The sequence below is a fragment of the Polypterus senegalus genome, chromosome 10 (assembly GCF_016835505.1).
Source record: "Polypterus senegalus isolate Bchr_013 chromosome 10, ASM1683550v1, whole genome shotgun sequence".
Lineage (NCBI taxonomy): Eukaryota > Metazoa > Chordata > Cladistia > Polypteriformes > Polypteridae > Polypterus > Polypterus senegalus.
In genome coordinates, this window is record NC_053163.1 from 161,740,879 (window position 1) to 161,754,414 (window position 13,536).

General features: G+C 46.5%; 2 protein-coding genes across 2 annotated transcripts in view; one reads left to right on the forward strand and one right to left on the reverse strand.

Annotated features, from left to right (window-relative positions):
- Positions 1-4,514, forward strand: part of LOC120537906 — a 125,636-nt gene extending 121,122 nt beyond the window's left edge. The window contains exon 8 of the transcript XR_005635411.1: positions 4,476-4,514. The gene's annotated coding sequence lies outside the window, so the exon portion shown is untranslated. The remainder of the gene's footprint in view (positions 1-4,475) is intronic.
- The window catches only part of myo1f (myosin IF), a 60,826-nt gene continuing 48,700 nt past the window's right edge, over positions 1,411-13,536 (reverse strand). Inside the window, exons 23-27 of the mRNA XM_039767165.1 lie at positions 12,059-12,207; positions 11,279-11,359; positions 9,279-9,477; positions 7,344-7,513; positions 1,411-2,557 (exon numbers count right to left, since the gene is read on the reverse strand). Coding sequence (XP_039623099.1) covers positions 2,481-2,557; positions 7,344-7,513; positions 9,279-9,477; positions 11,279-11,359; positions 12,059-12,207 — 676 coding nt within the window. The 3' untranslated portion in view covers positions 1,411-2,480. The remainder of the gene's footprint in view (positions 2,558-7,343; positions 7,514-9,278; positions 9,478-11,278; positions 11,360-12,058; positions 12,208-13,536) is intronic.

Here is a 13,536-nt window from a genome sequence, read left to right on the forward strand (position 1 = left end):
TAGATTTAGATCAGGTTTTTTTTCTACAATTTTCTTCCGATTGATTTTGCGACTTCTCTTATTGCTCTAAGAATCAGAGTTTGCTTGTGGTAGCCATATATTCACGCTAATCAGAGACACAGGCCAAGGGGAGAGGGAAGCGTGATGTCAGGAGTGGGGAGCCAGACGGGGCCCCCCTCGTTGTCCTGTTTTACTATACATATATATTTGTGTGTGTTGACTAGCTGTTCCCCGCGGCTCTGCCCACGTAGTACTGAAACAGGACAAACTTTAAAAATCAGTTAAAAAAAACAAATGTAATTCTGGCCAAACGGATGGTACAGTAGGTAAGCTCCCACATCAAACGTTGGCACTGTATCTGATCGTGTTCAGCTCTGATGGGAGAACGTCCACCACGTGTGGAGAAAAGCACATGGCCGTGATATCGCTGGCAATCAGCTGCTACCCTCTAAAACACACGTAGCTGAGCTCAAAAATGTCAAACGTTACTCCTTAGCAATCTGTAGATGATAATGTCTGTTGAACAAACAGGTATCACTAGCTAAGCAGAAGCGAGGTGCGCTCCAACACGTGGCGAGAGGTAGAGAGACTTGAATGGAGGCTGGCGCCTGAGTGAGGAGGGCCCTACCCGCCTCCCCACTCCTGAGGCCCACAGCCTTTCTCTCTTGGATTCATGCTAATAAATCGGTAAGTGCACGGCAACTCTGATACTTAGCATGATGAGAGAAGTCGCAAAATCAACTGGAATTATAGAAAAAAAAAAGATCTAAATCCATTAAGTAGTTCTCTCATAAAAAGCGGACAGACATACACACAGATGGATGTTATATATATATATAGACTAGCTGTACCCCGCGGCTCCACCCGTGTAGCAGTGAAACAGGACAAGCTTTAAAAATCAATAAACAAGAAGGTATTGCTAGCTAAGCGGAGGCAAGGTGCGCTCCAACACGTGGCGACAGGTAGAGCAACTCAAACGGAGGCTGGCACGTGAGTGAGGAGGGCCCCACCTGACTCCCAACGCCTGAGGCCCCGCCTCCCCCTCCCCTCGGCCAACAGCCTCTCTCTCAGATTCACACGAATAAATCGGTAGCGCAAGCAAAGTCTGATACTTAGCATGATGAGAGAAGTTGTAAAATTAACCGGAATGTTCAAGCAAATTATACAAAAAAAAACCTGATCTAAATCTGTGAAGTAGTTCTCCCCTTTCCAGGTAGGTTGGGTGTGCAGTGGGTGTCAAAAGAAGGGGTTCAGTACAATACAATACAATACAATACACAGAACAGAACAAATCCTGAATGTAAAGAACTTACTTGAATTTTCAGAATTCAAAGGTTAACAGACCCTGATACCCACCCACAATCTCTAGAAGAAAATAAAAGAGAAACCAATTGAATGAAAACCACGGGAATGTGTCCAATAGCAAGTTTTATTGTGATCGTAAAAGAAGAACAACAGCCAAAGCCTTTTATTCCACACTCAAGTCAATACTGAAAATGAAAACAGGAACAGTAAAGCACCAGCCAGCGTGTGCACACTTCACAGTGGCGGCAGCATCTGTACAAATCCTCTGGGTCGCACATCTGGAGCTCTGTACATTGTGCTTGCCATGACAGGTGCTATATGTCTTCGTACGTGTGACATGAGTAACTGTGCATCCCAGCATGCAGTTCTTCAAGCATCACTTGTGTTCAGAACTGAAATCCGTTCGTTCGCCATATCTGTGTAATTCAGAATCCTCTGAGATCTCATTGTTGTTCAGCTGGCATATTTTGCCTTTTGCAGTGAAATGCTCATTGTTTCTAGAAGTTTTATATAACTGAACAGCAACTCTGCCCTTGAACCCATGCCACATTGGGGGGGGCTGACATGGCCTATCCGAGGTCCCGCCATGTGCCGTCGATGTTGCCTTTGCCCTCTGTGTGTTCCTTTCTCTGACGGGTGGCAGCCGAGCCGAGCAAACCTGAAGTTGAGTTACTTGGTTACTGATTTTGATTTCTTTGAAAGTGCTTGTTAAAAAAAGAAAGAGACGTACAAAAATAGATTCTGTGATCGTCATCTTTGTTTGTGTGCTTTGAAATTTTTCGTAGTCCCATTTTCCTCTTCTTTTAAAAGCGATTCACAGAGTCCATTTGCATTTGCTATTCAAGAAGCTAGAAGGGCGACTTCTCTTCAGCTCGTCACACTTCTTGTTGGTCAAGTCAAGCGACTTGCTAGTGTAGGATGGTCATTTAGAGAAACAGTGCAGTAGTCCTTGTAGTTCCCTTGTCATATTGCAACAGTCTCCTGTCTTTGCCCGATGTTGGCACGCACCTTATACAATGGACATCCCCCCACCCCCCCGTTAACAGTGGCTAAGCTTTGTGCAGCGCAGATTTTTCCCCTCCAGACTGCTGCACATTGATGAGGATGCAGTTAGTGATTGTTAACAGCGGCCTGCACCATCTGCATGGATACTGCTGAACTCTCCTCTAAGGAAGTCAAATTTTCTCCACGTAATTTCCTGGGAAAAGTCCTTCTCTTCCTCGAAACCTCCCTCGCCACCAGCCTGAAGGGTCTGGAAAACAACAAAAAAAGCAACACTTTAGTTTCAGGGACAGCGAGCTCCCCCGAGTGCCCAGGGTGTTTCATTGTTCTGCCAGTGTTATGCCCACAATAGTCTTGCAGCCTGGAGGCAGCTATGAGTGAATTCTACTTAAAAGTGGGTGGGAACGATTGGGCGGCTCCCTAAGTGGCCAATCCAAAGCCTTGTGAAGGCGGAGCTCCAAGTAGGGGTGGTGCTCTTGTGAACGTCATCTGACAGACAGCAAGTTTCCGATTACAAGAAACCGTCTACAGCTGAAACGTCTCCTAAAAAGCCCCTCTGTAAATGTGTGTCCGGTGTGAAGAGAGCGCACCGCATGGGTTAAAAATGAGCATAACCTGATGCAAGGGGAAGACCAACAGAGGATACATTGGCATTCAAAGACCTCGATGGACGAATGGTACATGTGAAATGTCGCAGCTGCTGTGTGTGCTCCCTGTCGTTCAGTTATGATTGTGTCTGAGTTGACATGAGCCTGAAATAATTGACAGCTACATTCGTGAATATCGTAAAATAAACGATGTGTCACATTCCATCCAAAGGACTGCTGCTAAGAGAGCTGATCAAGAAGAACCACAGGGGATGACGATTTCACTCCTCAAAACACCCCAATCAGACACGGTGGTGTGTGGCGCTCCCAGTATCTCTGCAAAAGGATGAAGGTCCAAGTCTTTAGAGTCCTGGCGCTCCCTGTTTGTGAGACATGGACGCGATCCAGTGACCGGAGATGAAGACTGGACTCCTTCGGTACTGTGTCTCTCCGGAGAATCTTTGCGGGCTGCTGGTTTGACTTTGTGTTGTCCATGGAGTCCCAAATGAGGCTCATGACCTGCATTATGAGGGAGTGTCAGTTACGGCACTATGGCCGTGTGGCGCGATTACCCAGAGGGAGATCCAGCTGGCAGGATTCTCACTGTTGGGGTAACAGCAGATAGGTGGACATTTCCGGAGGGTGCAACTGGGCCACGTGTCTGCCTGCCAACCAGGATCCTGAGTTGTTTCATCGTGTGGTTTGTGCAGCAACATGCTGTACCAGTGCATACTCCACAACCTGACTTGACGTGACACGGAGACCACCAGCAAAGCACCCAGTGTCTCCCTTCACATCTAAACAAATAACTAAAGTAAGTTGACGGTATTGTCTAACTGGAATTAAACAAAGAATACAGCCCCAGCATTTTATCACGTAGCATATCCATAGCCCACAGTGCCCCTCTAAAGCCTACGTGTGTCAGCATCTTTTGTTCTCTCCCTGTAACCCTGGCTGTTTGAAGTGCACGGACTGAAGGAATGGGGGGTTGTAGTAAGGACCCTCTGGGCTGAGTTTTTTAACAGATTTTTCTCTGACGTGAATTCCTGTTTAAGAGTCACGTCTGGCCCTGTGAGATTATGGCCACAAAGAGAGGAAGTGCATGTTAGTGTTTGAGGAATACATAAATCCAAATGTTAGTCATAAAAACGCAGACTCTGAGCTGATTCGATTACTAGCTAAAGCTGCAAAAACGTTTCCCAATGAATCCACAATGTTGGACACCAGAACAACAAAAAGTCAGTCAGCAGAATAAACCTCCAGGGGGTCCACAGAGAAAGTCTGGAGACCTCGGCCAACTAGCCACCCACCCCCTGCTGGTCATTCTATATTAGAGTCTGTGCTGGGCCATCCAGTAATCCCAGGGCTTTCTCAGGTGTCACTGCCATGGGCCAGAGAACAGCGTGGATGTACAGCGGTGGCACCAACCGCCACAACACGATGTGTGGGAGTCATTTGTATAGAAATACAGGGTCGCCCACATGCGCAATGGGAGGCAGCTAAAGGGCTCAGAAGAAGGTCATTCCCAGTCAGACCAGAGGGTGGCAGAGTGCTTTAATCCTTTCTCTTATTTCCCCGCAGACTAAATGCAGGAAATTCCGCCTGGCTCCCGTGATGTCACTTCCTGTTCCGCCCCAGAAGATGTCACTTCCATTCCAACAGAAGAGCCCGCCTTCTAATGGCTTCATTTCCCATAGACATAGAATTACTAGACGGCGCATGACCAGCAGCATCGTACGTCAACGTCGCCGCCATATTGCGAGTGGCACTGCTGTGGAGTGAAGTAATGGATAAAGATGCCTCACGCATGTGCTGCTTGGGATTGTGCAAACCGCTGTGCGCTCCAAATCTGATCACAGGGATTACATTTCATAGGTAAGGCTGAACAATTGTTTTGGTTATATTTGGCCATTCAAAAATCCCATTTTATAATCTTAACTTTAGCTACACCAGGCTAAGCTAGCAAAGCTACGCATATATGAGCTCAAGTGAGCCTCCAAACAACGTTTTAGCTAAATGTATTTAGTCACTAACTGTGTAGATTGTTGTTAGCTGTTAACATTTCTCAAACTCTGAAGGTCAGGAAGCCCTTAGACGGCATTTGGAGAAAGCTGTCCTGTGATGTGTGCCATGCTAGTTTGGTAACAGATGCTGTACTGGCATCATATGATCAAAGCTGCCACTCACTCACATTAAAACAAAGGAGGTTTGATGATTCCTTCTGAGGGTCCAGTCAAGGTGGTCAAAGTAGCCGAGCGTGTTATCTGACAGTCGACATTCGGACAAGATGTCAGCGTATCTTTAATCAGTCAGTCTGTTCGGGCTGAGATTGGTTCAGACATCGAGGAAACACAGTTTGAAATTGACGACCATCATTTGATGTTCTTGTGCTTCACAAACTAAGGCTCACCACACTGACAGACTGAATCCTCAAATTACAGGATCTGAGTGAGGAGAGGAGTGCCAGTCTGGAGGAGATCAGCGAGGTGTGGAGAGCTTGAAATGTCAAGAGCGGGATTGTGTGTCGTATTCAGTCGTCAAGAGGGAGTCAGTGAAGTCGAGAGAGCATCGGTGTGATGTGTTCACTGGATTTAGAGCAGCAGGTTATCATCCTGGCAGAAGAATTTGAAGAAGTTGTAAGTCGATGGATACGTTTATGTGGGACGCCAGCTAGAATAGCATTACAGTAATCTATAGGTCAGGTGACTCGGGCATACTTCAGTACAGTGCTGGGTAAGAACAAGACGACGTCTAGAAATGTGTCAGAGATGGAAGAAGACAGTCTGAGAAATGTGACTTATATGGGAGGAATTATTTAATAACAATTCTTATTATTTAATAATTGCCATTATAAGTGTATGGGAACATGCTTCAGAGAGGGGGCGCCGGTGAGGAGATGTCAATAAAGGCGTAAGACGCACACAATGACGGAGATGCCTTCAAAGACTGATTGTATACAACTGGACAGGAGGTGCGAGAGGAGCCTAGAAAACAATGACAGGGTCTGAGAAGCAGGCTTTATGGGAATGCACTCGGCAGATGGGGACGCCGGTCAAGAAGTAAGGGTCGAGATATACTTGATGCTACACGACGCGTACACTTGCAGATGCTACCGCTACGCAAGAGGTGTACTGACTATATTTGAATGTGTACTTTATGTAAATCTGGAGGACTCCACCGGGTGGCAGTGCGAGATGCTGTTGTGAAGAAGCAAAACAGACGACAACAGCGACACAGAAGATGGTACGTGAGACCTGTAAAAGTACTGCATTATTACGATGAGGAATATGTGACGCTTGAAATGAATGAAGAAAAGCACCATGAATGTTTCATACGTCAGCATTTAAGTTTGATGATTTGCTTCACCGCATCGTATCATTCATCAAACATCGAAGCGCACACATTGATCCTTTTGGATCTGCATTGCGGCTTGACGTCACACTGTGTTATCTTGCAATGGCCGAATCCCCACTTCTTTTCTCATGCATTTTCTGCTTTGCACCGACATATCCGTCTCGAATTTGTTTCCATTTTATCTTGTACGTTTCCACATCGACTTTCAAAGAGCTGCTGATTTGATGGCAGCAGTTCTGACAGGCGTCTTTGTCACTATGGAGATGTTGATTGTAAACAACAATGCCGATGTCACATACCAAAACTCTGACACACACGCCACCCAAATTTTTGTTGGTATTGCCACTCATGCATGCGCTGCGTTCATTTCTGACGACGTGCTCAGAGGACGTGTCACAAGGGCGCGTGGCAGCCATGATGTGTATGTAAGTATACACCAGCCCTAAGACACATGCTGAATGAGTCACCTTCAAAGTCTGAAAGATAGGAGGCGAGCAAGGTGCCTCGAAAATAATGGCAGGGTCTGAGGAGCAGGCGTTACAGGAACACACATGAGAGAGGGAGCGTTGGTGAAGGCACAGTAGTAAAGGCGTAAGGCGCATGCTGAGAGAATTGCCTTCAAAGTCCGAAAGTTTAAAACCAAGATAGGAGCGGAGAAAGGCATCTCAAAAATAAAGATAGAGACTGAGAATTAGGCTGCATGGTAACAAACTCAACAGAGGGGGCGCCGGTGAAGAGACATTCAGACCCCGTGAATAAGGAGTCGTCCCACCAGATGACCCATAGCATCACTTCCACCTCACTGTGGCCCCTCCCCTTAGGTCAGTGGACTGTGAAGGACCACCAGCCCCGGAATCACCGCTGTCTCCGTCTTCAGCTTTCTTTTAAATGCTGGACTTCTCACTCTTTTCACGTCTGTTCACTTCATCATAGCGATACAAATAAACGTACACTGGGATTTCAAAACAATTATTAATAAATGATAACCACAATGGCAGAAAATGAATAAAGAACCCTGATGTGCTGTGGCTATCGTGACCCTTTTGTCAGATAACTATTTATAATGACTTCTTTCTGGATACAAAACAGCCTCACCTTCATTGAGGATGTCGATGACGTCGTTGACGTTGAAGCTGAGCTCATCCGTGTCCTGCCCCACATACTGATAGAGCGCCCGGCACCGAGGCCCTTGTACGCGAGGCTGTGGCTTGGGTTGGCTCGCTGGTGGCGGGCGATGCTGGCTGATGCTCTTCTTCCTCTGCATCCTGCAAACAATATTAAAAATAGTGAGTGGCGAGTCTGTAAGAGGGCTCCTTGTGTCATGCGTGCCTCATTGCGGCCCCCCAGGACTCATGCGTGTGCCTTGGTGTAAAGTGACAGGGACGTCATGGCCTCTGAATTGCTGGGGTGCTCCTTGAGCTTCATTATCTACGAAACTTATCTGGAGTGCCTGGCAGTGAGAGGACCGGAGCTCACGTGGCTCAGCTTATTGTAAACTGACAGTGATGTGTCCGTTATCTGTTATCAGTCTATCATATAGTGCCTTTCACATACAGTGCCTCTCCTATAGAGTTATCATAGTGCCCTCCATATGTATTTTTCTATTATATAGTGCATTTCATATCTATTAGGGTGATGCATACATCATGTTAGCTGATTTTTTAATTTCTATCAAATAAAGTTCTTTATTTTAATAATTATTCTTTACATTTATATAGTGCTTTTCCTGCTATTCAAAGCGTTTTACACAACCACCACTAATGTGCAGCATCCACCTGGATGATGTTACGGCAGACATTTTTATTCCAATACACTAAACGTGCATGAGCCATTAGGTGGTGAAGGGTGAGTGATAGTTAGCCAGTTAGAGACAGGAGATGATGAGGAGGCCAGGATGATCAGGCCATAGTGGGCAGTTTAGCCAGGACACAGGGATACAACCTACTCTTTTCAAAGGATGCCCAGGGATCTTTCACGACCCGAGAGTCAGTTTTACATCTCATCTGAAGGACGGTGTCATTTATACAGCACAGTGTCCCTGTCACTGCTCAGGGGCATTGGGATCCAAATTCAGACCTCCGAGTAAGCGCCCCCTGCTGATTGGTTGTTGGCCTTGGTTATCATGGCAACGGAAAGTGGTGATGTGCATTGGACATGCGTTAAGAATTTCACTGAACTCGGTACTGATGTCAACTCGACTACTACTGTTATCTTATATTGTGCCTTTTACATCATATAGTGCCTTTCAGATCTATTTATCTATTAAACTGTGCATGTCCTATCCATTTTTCATATATGTATATACTGTCTTTCTTATCTATCAATTATACAGCTCCTTTTACATTTATTATAAATTATATAGTGACTTTCCTATCTATTATATAATGTCTTTCATATCTAGTTGTCTATTATTACAATTATATATTTAGCAGATGCCTTTATCCAAAATGTATTAGAGATTTCTATACTTTGCTGCCCTTCATACCTATCATATAGTGCCTTTCACATACAGCTACCCAACTATGTATTTTAAAGTGTCTTTCACATTTATCCAAGTATATATTTGGTATACTGTATTCATAGGGGGAAATGTCTTTTCTTGTGACCTCTGGAGGTCAGAGCACAGGGTCAGCCATTGGAGCAATCATTAGGTTAAGGGCCTTGGTCAAGGTCCCAGTGGAGCAGGATCTCTTCTGGTAGTAACGGGACTGGAACCGGCAACCTTCTAGAAACCAGTGGAGATCCTTAGCCTCTGAGTTGCCACTATCTATTATTAAGTGCCTTTCCTATCCATGTATCATATATCACCTTCTCTGTCTATCAATCATATAGTGCCTTTCACATCCATCTGTCTATCTTTCATATAGTGCCTTTCACATCCATCTGTCTATCTTTCATATAGTGCCTTTCATGTCTATCTATCTATCTATCTATCATCATATAGCGCCTTTCACGTCTTTCTCTCCACACAAAGCTCCTTTGCCACGCCTAAACCAGCCAACCCTACATAAACAATAAGCAGCACCTTACCCGGCGACCCCCTGGTCGGGCACGCTGAGGAAGTCCAGGTTGTTGGAGGCAGCTGGGGTGTGCCTGGCTTTAGAGGCAGCCCCCTGCTTCGGTAACATCCCGACTGGAGGCCGGTTCTGTTTCTGGGGGGATGAATAGGCCTGCTCATTGCCTCGGGGACCCTTCTGGGGGAAGCGAGCCGCTCCATTCTGGTAAGAAGCTGCTTCAACAGAGAAGGTTAGTTAGTGCCTGGCCTCGTTTTTGCACCTTTTATATTTCTAACGGCGAGAGGAGAGAGCGCATTTGCTCCTCACCCTCTACATGTTCTAAATCTGCCGTTGCAATTCCACAATTCACACTCATTCAATACAAATACAAGTATAGAGTGATATACAAATAAAACATGGATTTCAATTTTGACCTTAATTGAAATATTTAGTTGTTTTTAAAAGCTTTTAATTCTGACGCTTTAATCAATTTTAATACAGACTGTTCAACAAAAGGATAACAAGAAAAACAAAAGAATATTATATTTAAGGTCAAAATTTAGTTTTTAAATATTGGATTGTTTTTTTTTTTCTTAGCCTGATCCCATTTTTGATAAAACTGAAAACCGTTTATGGTCTTACCTTTATTTGTAAATGAAGTCCATGCGCCTATCCTTCCCCATGAAAATCTCCATCACTTTCTTGTAAAAGTCCTTTAGTTTTAAAAATCTTAAATCTTCCATTTTGGCAGTCAGTCGGAAACAATAATAAAGCTAAACGGCCCGCTGCAGTGCACGTGACTTTCTGACGTCGCTAACTTATCGGCGCCTCTTAGAAGAACAGCAGCAACGAGCACCCGTTGGGCTCACATGCGCCCCCTTCAGGGCAGGACGGTACTGCCTGCCTCAACTTGTGCCTTCTCACTGCAGTTTTACGTGCGATCAGCAAGACTAAATATGTCATTAAAGATATTAGCCAGACTGTGGAAAGTCAGGGTGTGTAATAAACGTGTCTGCACTCCTTAGATTGGCGACACACAGAGAGACAGCGACAGGCACGCGCCAATCAACCCCGTCAGTGTGTGAGGAGAGCGCAGTCCAAGGTGAGGTGAGGCTCGTCACTGCGCACCTCGCGTTTCTCTGCTGTATTTGAACAGGAAATGCGCCAATTCAGCAATTTTGACTACAACAATTATCACAATTATTAGAATCCTACATAAAACAAATGTGTAGCACAGAACAGTGGACACATTTATTTTTATGTTTTCATTATTAGTTTTTGGGCGGCACGGTGGCGCCGGGTTTACTTCCCAGCTCCTCCTTGCGTGGAGTTTGCATGTTCGCCCCGTGTCTGCGTGGGTTTCCTCCCACAGTCCAAAGACATGCCGGTTAGTTGCATTGGCAATTGTAAATTGTCCCTAGTGTGTGCATGGTGTGTGTGTGTGTGTGTGTGTGTGTGTGTGCGCCCTGCGGTGGGCTGGCGCCCTGCCCGGGGTTTGTTTCCTGCCCTGTGCCCTGTGTTGGCAGACCCCCGTGACCCTGTAGTTAGGATATAGCGGGTTGGATAACGGATGGATTATTAGTTTTTTTTACTTTTCATGATGACCTGCCTCCCCTGACCGAACGTCCCTGTGAATGCCATCCCTCATTTGTCTTTTTGTGGTCTTCTGTTTTTCTGTGTTGAGTGTGAGGCATCAATTTTATTTCATTACTTTAAAACGTGGCAGCACTGATTGGTTTTGTTCTTTCCCATTTTAAATGCTGCAGTCCTTCCAGCTGTGGATGGTGACAAGAAACTGCAAACTCAAATGGCTGGCAGCTTTTCTGCTCATTTAAGGCACCATCAGAGTTTAATTTACTTGAATTCAGGTGGGATGCGGGCGGCCTCGCTGAATAAATTGGGTTTCTCATCAAAGTAACCAGCTGGGCTCAAAGTCCCCCACAAGTGTCTGAGGAGAGAGTCCAGCCAGTTTTTTGGAGATTTTGAGGTCCGATGGAGGTCACTGTGGCCTTTTCTGGTCTTTCTTTCACTTACCAGTTGGTGGGCCCGGGGCCTTCCGAGAAGGAGCTTGTTTCCTGAGCCCTCTGCTCTGTGGGACCCCCTTCTTGGTTGGCTCTGTTCAGAAGAACACAAAGTCACATCGTTTATCAGGTTAGGTGATCTGGACCAGCAGAGGCTCTTGCAGGTTCGCGGCCCTCGCTCTGCCTATAATCAGCTAGTTGGGACTGTCACTAAATGAGTTTCAGGGGGCTTCAAACCCGAGATCCCCGGCCGCTACACCCATAATTGTGTGAGAGGACATCTTGATGGCCAGCTGTGAGACACACAGGCCTGTCCTGGTGTGTGAGTGGGTGGTCTGGGTGGTGCAATGGCGTCCAGTCCAGTGCTGATGTTGTGTAAGGCGCAGTGCAGGTGGGACACGTTATTACCACACGTCTGATCACAAACAGAACGGTGGAATACAAGGGGCCAACAGGCCACCACTTTGTGTCACTTGATTCATCCACATGGCTGAAGTGCCCCCATCAATTGTGTGCCACCCAGCTAAGCTCAGTGCTTAACACTGGGGTGAATGCGGGTGAGGTGGACGCCTGGGCTTTTTGGTTGGCTCAGCAGAGCTGACCTTTGACCCTGTCAGGTGTTCAGTTAACTCAAATCTAGGAACATCTCCCCGATATGGACAGCATAGTGTTGTTAACCAAACTATAACTGAACTTGACAATGAAATCAAATAAAATAAGATTTTTCAGTGGGCACAGCATCTCCATCTTAACTAGCAGGACCGGGGGGTCAGCATTGAGCTCAGTCACTTACTGGACGTCTTGGGGAGGCCGTCACCGATGGTCACCGTCAGCGTCTTGCCTCCGATTTTGAGCTGCGCTGCCTCCCCTTGGCCTCTCCCGAACACCACCACACGAGACCCTCCTCCTCCCCATCCCTCCTTCTTCACCTTGAACTCGATCCTGCAATGAAACAACAGCAAATTAAAGAGGAGGATCACAGGGCACCTGCCCAACTGGACGCTCTCAAGGAGCTAGAGGCGGCCTGCACGCTTGCGGCCCTTCAGTTCTCACTTACTCTGAAGGTTGTCAGCAAAGGGGGGCTTTCAGACTGTCAGAATGCTGGGTGGGCTGCACATCCACCTATCAGATTGAACACTAGGGGACTCAATGTAGACAATCTGAGAACTAATTGACAAGAAGAAGGGTGGCAGGATTGGAGCCCATGGAGGATTGGTGGCTCTGCTGGCATCTAGAAGGTCATGGGTTTAGAAGGGGTCGTACTCTGCTGGGCACTTGAGCAAGACCCTTAACCTGAAAATTGCTGTATGATATCTGACCCTGTGCTCTGACCTCCAAAGTTCATGTGAAAAAGACAATTTACCCTTGGGGGCTTAGTAAAGAATATCAAATCAAAATCAATAAAATCAAACGTGCCCACTGCCCCCTAACTCATAACGTCATCTACTCGGAGGCACGGCTGCTTTTTCAGAGTGCCAAGGAATATCCATCCATCCATTATCTAACCCGCTATATCCTAACCACGGGGTCACGGGGGTCTGCTGGAGCCAATCCCAGCCAACACAGGGTGCAAGGCAGGAAACAAACCCCGGGCAAGGCGGCAGCCCACCGCAGGGCACACACACCCACACACCAGGCACACACTAGGGACAATTTAGGATCGCCAATGCACCCCACCTGCATGTCTTTGGACTGTGGGATGGAAACCCACGCAGACACGGGGAGAACATGCAAACTCCACGCAGGGAGGACCCGGGAAGTGAACCCAGGACTTCTTACTGTGCCACCGTGCTGCCCGTATTATATTATATTATATTATATTACACTGAGATGGACTGGTGACCTGTCCAGGTGTTGCTCCTGCTGAAGCACAAATTGGGCATTGCCCATTCTGCTAGGCTCTAAGTGGCACACAAGGCCTGTTAAGATGGCTGGTTTAGCGAACCCGGGTCTTCTAACTGCGAGGCAGCAGCTCTACCCACTGTGCCACCATGCCGCCCATATTTGAATATGAATTCACAAATTCTGCAAAACTAAACACAAGTGAAAATTTGCACTCTATACAATATATACTAACACCACAAAAAAGATGGAATACGTAAATAATGTCTTAGCAGCGTGGCTGTGTGTGCCACCGGACGGGGTGTCAATGAGGAGTTCAGCATCCTAACAGCTGGATGGGAGCAGCCATTCCTGAGCCTGCTAATCCTGAGGTCTGATGCCGCGGTGTCGTCCACCTAAAGGTAACAATGAGATCAGTGCAAGGCTCGG